Source organism: Pteropus alecto, unplaced genomic scaffold (genome assembly GCF_000325575.1).
Source record: "Pteropus alecto unplaced genomic scaffold, ASM32557v1 scaffold107, whole genome shotgun sequence".
NCBI lineage: Eukaryota > Metazoa > Chordata > Mammalia > Chiroptera > Pteropodidae > Pteropus > Pteropus alecto.
The window spans coordinates 280,884-296,942 of NW_006440619.1; the positions used below are offsets into that span (position 1 = coordinate 280,884).

The following is a 16,059-nucleotide window of genomic DNA, read 5'->3' on the forward strand; positions in this document are numbered from 1 at the left end:
TCGGTTTTAACATTTTATTGGGTAAATGATTTTAAAGGTAATAACAATAGTGTCAAAACTACTACAATATCTTTCCACAGCCATACCTTACAGACCCACATAAATCTTCTCATTTTTCTTTTTGCATTTTTAATATTTATTTTAAAGCCATACGTGTCATATAAAATGCCCATTTCCAAGAGTTTCCTCAAACTATTAAGCAATTAAATGTGGAAGGAAGGAGGATCTAGTTCTACCTGAAGGGATTTCAGGTAATCTGTGATGTCTTACTGTAATCAAAAAACAGGTTCCTAAGAAAGAAGGAAAAGAAAAGCTACTCCAGGTAGCTTTTGCTCATTACAAGTCTCACCATGGCATCACCAAAAATTCATTATGCTGGTGACCGATTTAAAGTGATTTCGGGGAACATATAAAACACTAAAATAACTTAGAAACTAGATCCAAATATTTCAAAAGTAATCAACTTTGATGTACAAAAACAGTCAGAGGTGGTTACAAAAGTGTTTTCTCAGTGCGTCTATGTACCAGCGCAGTTACTGGGTCCAGAGCAAAATAAAAGGTTTATTTTCTTCTGAAACAGTAATAAAAAACAAGGAAAACATATCTTTGTATATAAAGGATCAATGCTGGTCTTAAGAATAATGTAATCAGAAATCCTTAAATCGAGAGGCACGCAACGGGTTTCTGCTTTTAAAAAATAAAAGGAAAGTCACCAGTTTATTTAAATGGAGGAGTTGCTCACACCCCTCAAATAAACTTAATTCAATTTAACATCACTAGCAAAAATCACTTAGAAACTGTACAAAAATAAAAAAGTTAACATATTTAATCCTGCAGGGTTTTTGTAAGGACTGGAAAGCAGGCTTTTGGAGCAGCATTTGGACATGGCTGGGGGCTTCTTTGGTTTTGATCTAACACACGTAAGAGATGGAACCTATTCCAGATGACAGTTTCAAATTTCCTGCACATTTGAAGACATGAAAAGAGGCCAGTATACAAACATCCGGTGTGCTGGGCATTGGGACTGTATGCACTGGACTGAAAATCTTATAATGGCTTCAAGTGGAGTGGGGGAAAAAGAGCAAATCTAGCACTTCCTGCATCAATGACACCGACCTCTCACGGTAGGGGAGACTGGAAAGGGTAGTAGCACATTCTCGTGCAGTCAGAAGGCCACTTGATGAAGGGGGTCGGGGGCGAATGTCTTTTTAGAATCTGGTACCTGGCTGACTTTAAGAACAAGAAAATTCTTCCAGAAATGGAAGCCTTTTGCTACATACCAAAGTAAAATACGTACTATTTTCCAAGAGGAAAATTACCCAGTTGCATTTGAAAAAGGAAAACACAAATGGAACTAATTAACATTTAAACGGGGGGCTATGTAAACTTTGTGCTACTCAAATGAAGTTCAAGTATTACTTCTGAGCTATTTAAAGATCATCGAACTTATACAATATTCTGGTGATGAGTGCAATTCACATTTGTGTTTCTGAACAAATAAACCACAACTGGCTAGAACACAACCTGTGCAATTAAAATCTTTGTCGGAGTTAAAAACACATGCTACATATTTCAACATGTTTAAAGTTAATTCAAACCACATATTTAACAAATTTGTAATACATGACAAAGGTGAAAGGGTCTAGCATTTGTTTGTTTGAAGCACACCATTACAGTTTGTATAACACCCTTTACACTACAAAGTCTTTTAGTCAACAGCTACTTAGAGACAAAAATGGACTGTGCATTAATCTGAATATAAAAGGAGACAAAACTATCCTTTTCCCCCAAGCCATGGTGGGAAATATTGCTGACCTCGTCCTCTGAAGCCTGCAGGATGGTTATTTTTTTCAGTATAACATTATCATACTGGTAAGAAAACCTATATAACATCTGCATATATCAAGAAATTTAAAAAATCTGATATGATTTTAGAGTCCGCATGACCAGTCACGTGACCTGCTCAAGCTTGATTAGCACCATTAAATACATAAACACACATATGTATGTATGTACGTGTAAGTATATGTCTACACACACACATATGTATGTAATAGATCTTTAAAAAAAACTTTTAACCATGAGCTCGCCCAGGATGAGGAGCCTGTTGAACTGATGAGATGATGGATAAGATGGATCAACATTGGTCTATTTTGTCTCTCTTCAGTTTGATTTATTTACTTTTTTTTTTTCCTTTTTTTTTTTTTTTTTGCAGCAGACATATCATTCAGCTTGTGCTCAGTTTCCCTATAAGGGCAAGAAAAAGTTTCCTTCAGGTAGCCACTTGTTTTTATACTGAAAGACTATCTGCTCCAAAATGTTCCCAAGTAGAAATGAAAGGACTCAAAATCCCTTTCTAGAACCCAACAGCTAGCATTCTCTGACTAATCTCCAGGTTCAATGGAACTGGCTACAGAGATCGCATTTCAGGCTAACAATTGGCTTCTTAGTTAAGGCATCACAACTGAAAATGGTTATTTCAACAGATGCTGTGGATGAAGGAATATCAACAAACTTCTAAGAACTCTCATTAAAAATTAAAGCAGTTTGCTTTGCCACAATGGCAAGCAGAAGGAATTCAGCCAATTATCTCACAAACTAAAAAAGGGTTTTCAAATTCTGAATTGTCACTTGTCACAGCAACTATATGTATAAGCTATACCATTTTGATATTCAGTGACATCTCATACTTTTAGACTATTCTGCACCATACTTATATTTATCACTTGATATATTGGTTTCCTTTTTGAAAAAATTACACACACACACACACACACACACACACACACACACACACACACACACACTTACTACCATAAGATGAAGAGTAATCTTTCTCCAGAATCCTGTCATTTTTCCAGGGGATATACATACGGACCTCCTAGTGACATGAGGAAGTTCTCTTTATGCATCCTGGGAAGACTAGCACTGCAAATGAGCTCAGCTCTAACAACTATATCATATCCAAATGCCAACTCCATTTTTACAGGTATAACATAACATCAACATCGTACATGTGTTTCTATCAAAAGTATGTAGTGCAGAAAGAGATTCAAGCTATATTATAGTACTTCTAAAACTCTAGTATTGTCCTGATGGCAAACATCTGAAATTATGGCACATGTGAACTTTTGTTTCACTAGATTACCTTTACCATTTCTTTAAATGGTAGCTAAAATTGTCTCTGGCCAATCATGACTCATTGAAACCTAAAGCTAACAAATTTAAATTAATACATAATAAACAAATGTCTCTTTTTGGTTATTTGCTCAAAATAATTTTTTCAGCTTAAAAAAATACTTAAGTGTAAGGAATTTGTCTAATCTGTTGTTTCACATATAGAACAATATAATTTTACAAGAATATTTCTATAAATTGCCTTTTTTCTAACCCCTCTTAATTCCACTTAATTATATTCATCTCAAAGGCACTAAATTCTGTATCTGCTCTCTTCCCGATACGCGCTGCTTTTCAAAATGATTTCTATAGCATATTTGCAAGGTAGCTTGTACTTTCTTAAAACAGTGTTTTAGTTTGTAAATTGGTTCTATAAAGTGATGAGGCAGTCTCTCTTGTGATAATCAGCACAATAGGCACAAATGATTTCTCACTCTCTGTGACAAGCCCTATCACGGACCTTCAAATGATCTATAGTAAAATTAAAGTTTGCATATTCTGACCATGGGGAAAACATATACTTAAGGAGAAAAGACCCACATACTAAGCTCTCATAGCAAAATGAATTTCAGACGAATTCAAGAATAATACACAAATACCTGAATTTCATATGAATCACTCCCAAACTTAGCTATGAAAAATTATCCTTCTGAGGAAAACTAAAGAAAAACCTAAATAAAATATTTAAAAACTGCAGAATTTCTTCCATCCACAGTCAAAAGAAGGAAGGAAGGGAGAAAGAAAGAACGAACGAACGGAAGAAAAACAGGAATGTAAGACAAGATGGACAGAAAAATAGAAACCTGATTGAGACAGCAAAGTGAAATTCTATATAATATTGTAAGGAAAGAAAATCCCCAAAGTTATGTGTGTGTGTGTGTGTGTGTGTGTACACACACACACACACATATACATACGTGTGTGTGTGTATGTGTGTATATATATAAAATCTCGATGATCTGAAATATTAAAACAGGATCTTCTTAACAAATTTCATTTTCCTACCCGTTACCATGATGATCTTACTTGACGATGTCGAAGATTCACCATGGCAACGGAAACTATCATCATAAGATGGTACAGTAAAAGAGATAGCTAGAATAAGAAGGGGTAGGGTCTCCTGGGAAGAGGTCTGCAGAGAGGCCCAGTGACTGGTTGTGCGGCTCAGTGTCAGGAATAATGGTTGTATGGTGGAAGGGGATGCCCAATGCCATTTTGGAAATGATGATGCTGGCGATGAGCAAGGTATTCAGCATAGCTCAGGGTCATCTTTTCACTACGGTACCTGAAAGAAAATCAGGGAAGAGACAAAGTTAACATCAAGAAATAGGTGACATGCCAGCATCAGAGCTAGGAAGGACCTTAGAGATAATTTTATAGATCGGGAAACAAGGGTCCAGAGAGGAGCAGTGACTTGCCCAATATCACGCACTACTAATAAGTCGCAAAGCTGAGCTCAGCATGCAGGAATCCAGAGTCTGAGTCCAGCACTCTGTCCATGCTACTACTCCTTGCTTAAATTGTTCTAGAAATTTTATTGCCCTCTCAACCCCAGTTTGCTAAAAGGAAGGAAGAGAGCAAAGCCAACGTATTGCCATTATGTAAACATCTCATTTGCTTGACCACTTTTTCTTCTGGGATCTTCCACTGCTCCCTCTTTTACCATTCCTTTCCCTCTGTCCACATATCTACTTAGGTCTTGCCATTAAGTAAAAACAGTTATAACAAAAAGCTTTTCTTAATCCTGTTATCCCAAACCTCTTTTTCCCCATCTCTAGCTTTTCCATTGGCACACTTCTCAAGAGTAATATATTTTCTCCTCTCACACTACTCCTTAGTCCATTGCATCTTGGCTTCTGTTGTCAATCTTCCACAGACACTGTTCTTTCAGAAGCCTACCTCTCCTTCTGCTTGACGTCTCCATTATGGTACTGCTCACCATTCCCTTTTTGAAGCTCTCTTGTGCCATGGGCCATACAACTCCAACTCCCTTGAATCTCTCCCTGCCTCTCACGCTACTCCTTATCTCTCTGACTACTCATTCTACTCCTGCCTTGTAGAATTTTCTTACATTTTTACTTTCAGTTCTTTTGACCTTATGCTCTGTCCCCGCTTGGTGAACCCTATCCTCATAGCTTCAACTATGTCCTCTTTACAGATGATCCCAAATCACGATCTCTGTCCATGAGTTCCACACACGTACATTTTCAGTGATCTGCTAGATATTTCTATATAGACATCCCAGGAAGTACTTCAAATCCAGAATTGATGACTTTAAGAAACATGACTTTCCTTCTGTGATCCCTCCCTTGGTTAAAGAGATCGCCTTGGACCCTTTTATCTAGATTAAAGCCTTATCTTGTTCTTCCCTACTTCTGAATGATGACCATCTTTTCATTTCTTGCACAATATTTTCTTATCTGTTCCCTCCTTTCATCCCAGCTCACTGCCACAGCTCTTGTTAAGGCTCCCATTTCACCCGCTTTGGACTGCTGCCAGATATTCTTATATAACAGCGATGTCTTCTAATGTTCCTGTTTCCAATTCCAATCTTACACCTCCCTAAAACCATCTCCTTAAAACCCTTCTATGGCTATCAATGGCTATTAGGCTATAGAATCAGGCCTAAACTTCTTAGTCTAGAACTCAAGACCCTCATACCTGACCCAATGTACTACTACTGAATATTCTTCAGAACTTGCTCAGTACTTTGATACCTGCACGTACTGACATGCAAAGTTCTCTTTCAGTTAACCCCTTTCTTCCCCCATTCTCCACCTGTCAAATATTCTACCCATTTTTCAAGCCCAGTCTGAAATCTACCTCCTCTTTGAAATTTTCTGTTATTCTCACCCCTTCCTGGAACTCCTCTTCCCCTTTTTTATGATCTCACATCATCCATCGCATTCTGCTTTATATCAATAATCATTTTTGTATATGCCATTCTATTCTCCTAGACTGTGAACTCAGGGAAAGTGGAGATGGAGGCATTTTCAAATATGTAACTCCTCGAAGCTGGGAAGAGTCCATTTTTAGATTATAGGCATCCATTGTGGTTTTACGGAATTAAAATAAATGGAAACCACAACCCATTTTCCTAAATGTTTGATATTTTCCTTTTTAAATAAGGATCCCTCTGATCCCATGCAGAAATTTGTTTAGCATTTGTGAGTCTAGCTCAATTGTATTTTCCGGCAAGCTTTCATGGGAGACTTCTATCACTGCCAAAATCCTAAGGTTAAATTCCAATTTGGGAGCTGCTTATCGGAATCCTAGGGTTCTGCTAAGCAATGTCAAAGGCTAGCCAATAGTTAATTCAGGTAACTTCTTTCAATAATGTAGTCTAAAGGCCCCAAGGGTTTGCTCGTATAAAGCCAGAGTAATCACACACAGCTAAAGATGGGAAGGATGGGCTCATATATCATAAAGGCTTTACTGCCAAGCAGGGTTCCATTGTGTCTACCCTCAGTATGGCCCTGCTATTGATTTCCACTGTTTCAGAAAAGAGAAGCAAGTATAGAGAGACCAAAGAAATCAAAGGATTATAGGCATATGCATCAAAATGTACTGGTTTGCCTCACACTAGAAAATGCCTTCTGTACCTGGTCAGTTTTATGGTTTTCCTGAATTCATTAGTAATTGGAGCTTTGTATCCTCCTTTCCTCAGTAAAGAGTCTATGGTCTGAATATGGTCCCATCCTGTGGAGAGTAGACGAGATAAAACACAGTCAAACACAGGTTAAATATAAAATTACTTTGTAGAGTGGTCAGCTATCAGTTACCAAATGCCATCAACTCCTTTGGTCCTAAAAATCACACAGAAGAGCTAAGATTTCATCCTGTACAGAAGCAGGTTCACCACCACACACCTTCAATTGTAGCTATCCATGATGGCTAACAACAGTGGTTTATCTCAACCATATTTGAAGGCAAGAAGCTGAAGAGGCTGGCAGTAACTGCTTAGTCATGACTTAGTAACAAACCACAAACATTGTACTCTCCTCTAACAGTAACACCTTTAAAAGGGAGAGAAGAGCCTAAATGTTAGCATGCCAACTCAGTAGGATTTAGGACTCTTATACTAACTCATGGTAATTGCTGTTCCTACTGGCATCTTCTGTAGTCAATCAAGTGTATTTATGTGCAATATTCAGGGGCATTTTTATCAGTTCTGACATGGGATGGTATACTAATATCTGAGGCCCTCTATCTCTTAGGTGTGCTCTACGAAGTCAATGGAACCACAGGATTAAGACATTTTCTAAAGTAACCCAAACAAATATTCAGCTAGCTGCCTTAAAGACTAACTCTCTCTCTTGTGGGTTTAATGATATTAAATTTGCTGTTACATATCTTATATTTTTATGAGATAAACATGGGAAAACCAAATTACAAGTGCTTTTTGATGAGAAGTGCTCCATAAAGTAAAAAAGAAATATTCATTTGAACTAACATGAAACCAGAATTTAGTAGTGACTAGAAAGGACAAGATACTACAGAGTGAGAAATTATTCTGTGTTACAGTGGTAGTTCATAAAGGTTTGTGCTTTATCTATAAAATGGAAAAACGTTTGCTGATTGGGAAGTGCAGACCAAGTATATAATATACCACTTCATGCATTCTCAATGCTCCTAACCTTAATGGGAAACCTACAATCATAATAGTAGGAGAATGAGTAATAGCAACCACCTAAGAATGAAATATTTGATACTGACAATGAACTGTGTGGCTGGGCTGTCAAACAAAAGGCTTGTTTATATCACACAAGGCTATAGCCTAATGAGATAAGGGAAAATGGCTCTTCAAATTCATAGCAAACTATTGACTAAAATAAAATCCAACTTTTACAAATATTTGCTTTTTTGAAAGTATACTTTTGTACGTTCTTGCTGTCAAACGTTAGTGCAGAGATTCAACTTCTGTGTAATTCACCAACTTCATACAGACAATGCAGTGGCAGTGATGGAAGAGTCGTTTCTTATAATTTGACACTGATCAATTATCAGACTTAACTGCAAGGTCAGATATTACATTTCAATTATATATTTTTTTAAATTCTTCACCAGATCATATGAAATAAAGTACAATGACCTTGCTCCTTTGCAACCTCCGGTAGGTAGGTGGCGGTGCGTTTTGATCCTTTTTCATTGATGAATTCTATTCTAATGCCATGTACACCCACCTGAAAGAAATTGGCAGTTTTATTAGTACAGTCTTCTTCACAGAAACAGATATAAAAAGTTATAATTTAACTTTCAAGAGAATGCAGTTCTTCCCTTCCCCTTGTTTTTGGAAGGGCATATAAGTTTTCTCTTTCCAAAGCATTGACTTTGGGTTTCAAGGCCATTATGATAGCCAAGGAAACTGAAAACATTGATTTGCCGTCTCAGGTCAACATGTGCTAGGCTATGCTTTTCTGTTTGGGACTGAAACAACCACTCTGGGCTGTGTGTAGAATAAGACAGTCAATGGCAAGTATCCTGCCACCATTCTCAAATTGTGGCTCATGATATTATAGAACTAGACCAAGGGAACTTACTTTAAAGAACCAGCAAACAACTATCCTGTTTTCAGGTACAATCACCAATTCAAATTAAGTTCCACTCCATTCCCAAACTATTTAGTCTCATTATAACCTTGAATTATATGTAGATAAGCAAACACAGATAAAACTGAAAACAACAACAACAACAACCAGATCCTACATCATCACTCATTACAGAGACTATTTCTAAAAAGATGTATAATGGCTTAAAGTAGGCCAGGGGCAAATCCTTACTGTCTATTTGCATCATTGCCCTCACACGCTACTACTAAACTTAGTAATAAAGATATCAAATCACTTTTAGGCATTTTTGTAGTGTCTTATATACTAACCCAGAGACCACTATGACTTTTTTTTATGAGAAACAGACAAACTTTTGGTGATGCCCTACAAAAGATAACCTTCTAAGTAAGTGTGGGTGATTTCTTGCTGTTTTAAGAAAGTAATGTACTTTGTCTCTTATTAGCATCCAATCAAAAGAAATCTGTCCTTTCCCTTAATATCATAACAAAGAATAGTGAATAGAGCCAAAAATCATAAAAAGTGCCTAATTTCTTTGTAAACATGGATAATAAAAACGAAATTTCAAAAGCATAACAACTGCATCCCGTTCTCCCAAATCTATGGTTGCTTTGGATCAGTGGTTTTCAAGTGGAGTGTATGGTTATCCAAGGTACTGGAGAGAAGATGTAAGGCCAGGTAAATCTTTTTACCCAGGAGAGAGGCTTCTTTTCAGAGCAGATGAGTGAAATCATAGACCTTTCCTCTTTCTGTCTGCATGGATGTGAAGGTGTAGAAGAGGAAAAGGGGTCTATAAAAACTTCTTTTGCTGCTTCCACTCTTAGGCTGAAATTTTCCAATTTTCCAGGGAATAAAAAGTCCTCTGGAAAAACCGTTTTGTTCTTTCCCCAGGTCTTCATCCATCCATCCATCCACTAGTCTGTCAGATCTTCTGAGCAGTTTATGTTTTTTTTTTTTTTTATTAAAGCCCATCTCTGTGGCTATTTCTTTATCTATTTAACATCAGTATTCTTATGAATCTCCTTTTGCTGAAAATGCAATCAGGGCAGTTGTTTAAAAACTAACATAATCAGGCCTCCCATGCCCTGTGGGAAATGACTGTGGACAGCTGAGAAGAAATATGAGTGCTTAGCTATCAGCCATTTTCAGGATAAAGGACATCTACTAATCTCCCCAGTGCCTGAGACAGTACTGAGACAATGATAAATTTGTAAGAGTTTCTGTATACTGACTTTCTGATGAGCGACTTTGAGATTTTTCCTTTAACAATATCACGTCCTTCATAATTTGTTTTTAAAAATATTACAGCATAAATAATTTATGTCCCCATCTTTCACTGAAGTGAATTTTGCATCTCCAATTCAATTTATCAAGATCTGTCATGTTTAAATTGAAAAAAAAAAAGAATTGTGGTGCTTAGTAAGGTTTCTAATCAAAATTGTAAGAGGAAGAATGTTTCCCTATCTGCAGGATGGGAGTGTTAGACTAAGTCAGTGGTGTTTAACTGGTATAGAGTGGGGATGAGGGCTATGAAGTTTATCAGAATTTCAGGAGGTTTTGTGCTTCAGCAAGTACAGTTTGAAAAAAGAACTCCCCAGGTGATTTTTTTTCTAGGTTAACTAGATAACTTCTAATTATCAGTTGAGTTCTGACAAACTGTAGCTATGTACTGGGGAAAAAATGATTTAGGCAAATTAGAAGTGATTTAGAAACATAAAACTTTTCTTCATAGGAGTACATTCTGTGCTCTTCAACAAAAATTTCACGGATTTTAAAGCCCAGTAATTTAACAATTAAAAGAGGTTAAGACCAACTGTATGGTATGTGAATAATACCTCAGTAAGGCCAAACTGGAAGGACATGTTGACCCAAATAAAAATTATTCACAAATAAACTGATTTACTCTTGTATTTTGAGAAGGCCCCACCATCAAATTTGATATGAAAAAATACATCTAAGCTCTCCGATTTTGAATTAGAACCACATTTACAATTTTAAATTCTGTGTTCCTGTGATTTTGAATAATTGAAAGCCCCTGTAAATTGAACTGTAAGTATGGTGATTTTAAAGTGAGTCCTTTGTGAGAAATAATTTATTTTATAGGTCAAAAATATATTCCACAAAGATATAAAGCCCAAACCGGAGTGACTCATTTTTTCGACCTAGCGGAATCAGGAGAATGGTAATAATGGTCTAAACAGAATCAAAGCATAATAACATTTTGTCACCTGTTGAGCAACAGCATTTTTCCTTACTCCCCGAGCCTTAGATGCCACCAAACAGTCATACTGCACAATCAGTACAGGAGAGTGGAAAATGGTCTGCTGTGGAGAATGACCGAATCTGGCCAACCTGTGGAAATTATCAGCTTTATAAATTAAGTCATCTCCACTAAAATGAGCACCAAACTAATTCTGTATTTTTTGAGGGAGGCATCTGTCACAACTGCAACTCCAAAATATAATCCTCATGTATAATAACTGAGTTCTCCTTTAGACAGATTAGAGGATCCTTCAGCCCAGCAGCATCCCAAGAGACAAAAACTGTAGTTTCAATTATCAGCTAGATAAGAGATCACCTAACTAGAGAACTGAGATTCCCTGAAGCCACCTTGCTTTAAAACTCTATTGCAGTAACTTTCCATTCCTAAGGATGGATAAGGAGGTAGCATATGGGAAAACTATGTCAACAAACATAACTCTAACTACCATTGCTCAAAGTACAGGCAGGTGGGCAAAAACTAGAGACTTGCAAATCTAGCCTTATGGGAGTCTGCAGGTCATTTTCAAAATTATTAGAAGGTCTGAGAAAAAAAATGCTTTCAAGGTCCATCAGCTGTGATAATATCCTTTTAATCAAGACTGTACTTTTGCTAAGCAAAGCTATAAATCAACTCGAATGGTAGTAAATTAAATGTAGGACTTATAGATAAGAGGATATGGAATTAAACAGTGCTGTTTCTGTGTGTGCTAAGGGAACATTAAGACCAGCTGAATAAATTCCTATTTCATGCTAAAGCAAAAGCCATATTTATTCTGAATCATTCCATAGCAAGTCATTTTTATTAATGCTATTACACAATCTTTTGTTTTTAACATTGTCCAGAATGATTAAATGTCAAGATTAATGTTAGGACCCTAAAGTATATCTTGATTATTCTGGGGTTGATTATTCAGTTTGGGGATTATGCCTCCCCGACTCCACCTGGCCTCAGCCCCATCCTCTTTCCTCTCTTGTCCATTTCTCTATTTGTTCAGTCCTGTATCAGAGAGCATGTGGGCAGAGAGAGAAGAGATACACACAAATTAATCAATTTTGCTACATAATAAAAGGTTTGGAAGAAGAGATTATAAATAATGGCTAAAATGAAGCTTCTAGACTGTCTGCAGATTTCATTTATCCTCGTTATCTGGTCCCTTGTTAGAAATGTGGCTTCATTTAAAACTATTATCCTCTAATGCAGTGACTCTCGACACAGGAGCATTAAAAAACAAAAACAAAAACAAAAAAAAAAACCCCAAAACCTGCCCTCTTCCCACCTTATTATAATGCATGGGTCCATATTATGCTCCTCACAATTGGATAGTCAAAGTTTAATTTACCTTAGTCTGTCTATAAGGCAAGTGTTACTCCTGTAATTCACTGGCAGCACTATGAAAGGGTCTCATTTTTACTTGGGCACCTAATCAGCAAGCCAACAATCAGGATATGCTGAAATATGAAAAAGTCATCTGGCTAAAAGCACCGATGAGTATAAAATGCGCTCTGGCTAAGTCGAGTAGGATCCACACAAGCCTTGGACCATTTGGGTCCACAATTACCTCCGCAGTCCTAAAAAGCTAAATCTGCCCGATTTCATCCTGGCCAAAAAAATCAATTTACTTCCTCAGGTTTGTCCTGTCTTAGCAAATTCCACAGTTAGCGCCACTCTTGCCCATTTTCAGAACCAAATGTTGGGTTTCCCTGTAACAGTATGTCCAGTGTTGTTCAGTGAGTTCGCCTTGGATAAAATAAAAAAAATATCAGGAGGTCAAAGAATCAAAAGTTGTTTGAGATGTCTGTTGATGATATCAATTGGCAAAATATGCTTTGCAATTAACAAAGCATCCAGTCACTGGTCATTCACATAAGGCTGACCTGCCAGGCTCAATATGCCAGTTCCACTGAATTGAATGAAAGGACTCTGTTCCTAATGAGAGGAGCTAAGGATGTTTGACAAACTCCCTAACCTTTCGAGGCTGGCATCATAGAAGACACACATGCTCTCTCTCAAAACAGCCTGTGGTACCATGAACAGAAACAGACACTGTACTGCACAAACCATGGGTCTGACCTGGAGTCTGGCATTTCTTCTATTCTTAGGAGGAAAAAGCCATTTGTGGTTTTTCTCCTAAAAGTACAAAAAACATAATGCAGCACATTCCATTCTTTCACTCATAACCCCATAGTTCCTTCTGCCCCACCCCCAACTTGGCCTTCTAAAGACAGTGACTCTTCCTTTTCCCAATGAAAGCAAATTCAAAATAATGGAAGAAAATACTCCAAACTTGGCTTACTCCAAGTATTATGCTCCTGAATAATTCTTATTTGAGCAAGACAAAACAAGATTTTAATCATAAAAGCTGATGACAATTTATGTACAGATCCTAATGAATCACTTCCCCCATTCCAGATACTACCAAAAAATAATGTAGACTACATACTGGCCAGATATACCCATCAAATCCTCAAAGTTGATTTTGCATCACTTCAGACTGCCAAATAATAAATTTTAGAAAACGTTGCTGCGATTTTTTTTTTAGTCAGTAATTTTTACTTTTGTGAACCTTAACAATTGTAAAAATGGATTATTTCTTCTGTTTATAAAAATAGTACATGCATATTATCCCCCCCCACCAAAAAAAATCCCTTCAGAAGAATATAAAGGAGAAAATAAGGATGATCTGGAATCCTAGTACCACCTAGAGATGACTCTTGATTTAGTGACTTAAAAAATAATCTCCTGAACCAGCTAAAATGCCATGATGGAATATATATATATATATATATATATATTATTAGGCTGTTTTTATCCATCATCTGGCCAATTCCTGTAGCTGTCCTGTTTTCAAATCTCCTTTAAGTGAGATATCTTTAGAAGCAAAAGAAATACTAGAAAAATGAATTAAAAAGGATAATTGATTGCAAAGCCATCACTTGGGCACGATTAACCTTTTAATATGTTCTATTATAAAAACTGTTTCATCTACCTCAGGGGAGATTTATTTTTTCTGTTGTTAATTTTGTGAAAATAACGGCAAACTCTTCTTTACCAAAATACACATATGTTGCTCTTCTCTAAAATCCCTGCAAATTAGTCACCTGTAGCTTGGAAATTAGTTCAGTCTCCATGGACCAATCTTTGGCTTTTGCGGAGCTTACCAAAGGACCAATTAGTGCCAATTTTGATTCATGTAGGAGACTTAGACATCTTATCTGTCAGGAACACAAGCCTGCCAATTTATTTCACAAAGGCCACTGAACAACAATCTGATAACATTTATTTTAGCTAATAGCAGACACACAGCTCTAAAATACCTGAACTATCTAATAATCACCCCCATGAACTTTTAAAGAATTAGTTAAGATTTTTAATAAAGCATGGCTAATGAAGAGGTGCTTTGAAAAGCTATGAAGCCAAACATGTTTATATCATTTGCAATGAAAGAAATTGTTCCTACTCTAAGGCTTTGCAGAGAACAAGTGACAGCTCAGAGTACAATTAAGGAAAAAAAAAACACGATTCTCTGTAATGATTCATTATAATGAGCATTCCTTAAAAATTGAACACCCTGAGGATTTCCAAGGAAAGTTTAGGCAACACAGGTGATCTTTACATAAAAAGCCTGCTTTTCATCGAAAGTTAGAAAAATGCATTCCTACCATTAAAAAAAAAAAAAAAAACAGAAATAAGGAAAGGATGAATTTACAGACAAGGAAACTAAAGTTATAAAATTTTCTTAGAATCTAGAGATGTGAATTAGTTTGCTATTCAAAGCCGGGGGGTGGGGGAGTGGCACCTATTGGCAAACATACCTAATATAAAAAAATATTGTTTGCCTGATAAGAAACTAAGAAAAATCTTATGCAAGTTAGAACTGTACATGAAGATCTATCTGACTCAATATGGTTTTATTCAGTCTACAATAGAGATTTATTCCTAAAAAGTTACACGTGGGTTGAATTTATGTGAATGAATTAATCTTAGTCATGAAGACAATAAAGTAACCCTATAGTGAGTCCTTCTGCAAAGAAATATATCTATTTGTAAACTGAATAATCACTCCCTAAGATATTTGCTAATTTAGATTTACACATATAATGTTGCCTTAAAACAAGGGATGATACAGTAATAAAATAGAGGCACTTATGTTTTAGAATACTTTTCTTCCTAAAGAGAATTCTTTAGTGAAAAAGAAATCTAGAATGTACAACTTCAAAACCTGGACCTTTTTTTTTTGACTTTTGTTGCTTACATTTAAGTTGGCAATAGCCAATTTAAAAGTAAGGACTCCTCATGACTTCTAAATGGTTAGTGGTGATTCATTCTCTGGAAGTAAAAATGAAACAGAAGCCATTTAAAAACAGTCACAGCATCACACTGTCAGTATCCATAGACCTTAGGTATTATTTAGTCCAATTTTTCCAGCTTCCTGGCGAGGAAATAGAGATCCAGAAAGGTCACCGAGCTGGATAGTGGCAGTCAGGAAGACAGCCCAAATCTCCTTATTCCCAAAATGCGGGACTCTTTTTTATTAAGTGTTGGGGACAGACACACGCACCATACACACACTGTACAAAAAAGAAGAGACTATAATGGAACTACTAAGGAAAGGGCTGGAAGAGTTTGTGGATTTGGGGGAAGCAGGAAAATGTTCCTCCACCAAACAACACACTGGGAGAAAGCAAGAAGCAACTGGAGGAGGCGGAAGAATGGACAACACAGCCCAGTTCACTAAGAGTACCAATAGCTAATGGAAATTTGTATGTATTAAATCACCTTCCAGGAGTTACTTTGCCTTGTTTGGCTTGCTTCCTCACTAGGCTTCTGATACATTGACTTGTTGATTCACAGCAAATTCTAGATGGCCAGGAAGCATGATGCATTCCTTTCCCAATGTTCTACAGCACTTGAAACACATTTTGAGTACAGCGTCAGGACAAAGACTAAATTATCATAAGGACAGTGAAATATAAAAATCTCAAGGTTCCTATGAAAATACTGAAAAGCATTATCTTAGATATGTGAAGCGTGCACACACACATACATATATAT

At 36.6% G+C, this 16,059-nt stretch overlaps 1 protein-coding gene across 1 annotated transcript in view; it reads right to left on the reverse strand.

Moving 5' to 3' along the window:
- Positions 1–16,059, reverse strand: part of AMMECR1 (Alport syndrome, mental retardation, midface hypoplasia and elliptocytosis chromosomal region gene 1) — a 102,776-nt gene continuing 86,717 nt past the window's right edge. The window contains exons 4-6 of the mRNA XM_006917267.3: positions 8,270–8,360; positions 6,780–6,876; positions 1–4,462 (exon numbers count right to left, since the gene is read on the reverse strand). Coding sequence (XP_006917329.1) covers positions 4,348–4,462; positions 6,780–6,876; positions 8,270–8,360 — 303 coding nt within the window. The 3' untranslated portion in view covers positions 1–4,347. The remainder of the gene's footprint in view (positions 4,463–6,779; positions 6,877–8,269; positions 8,361–16,059) is intronic.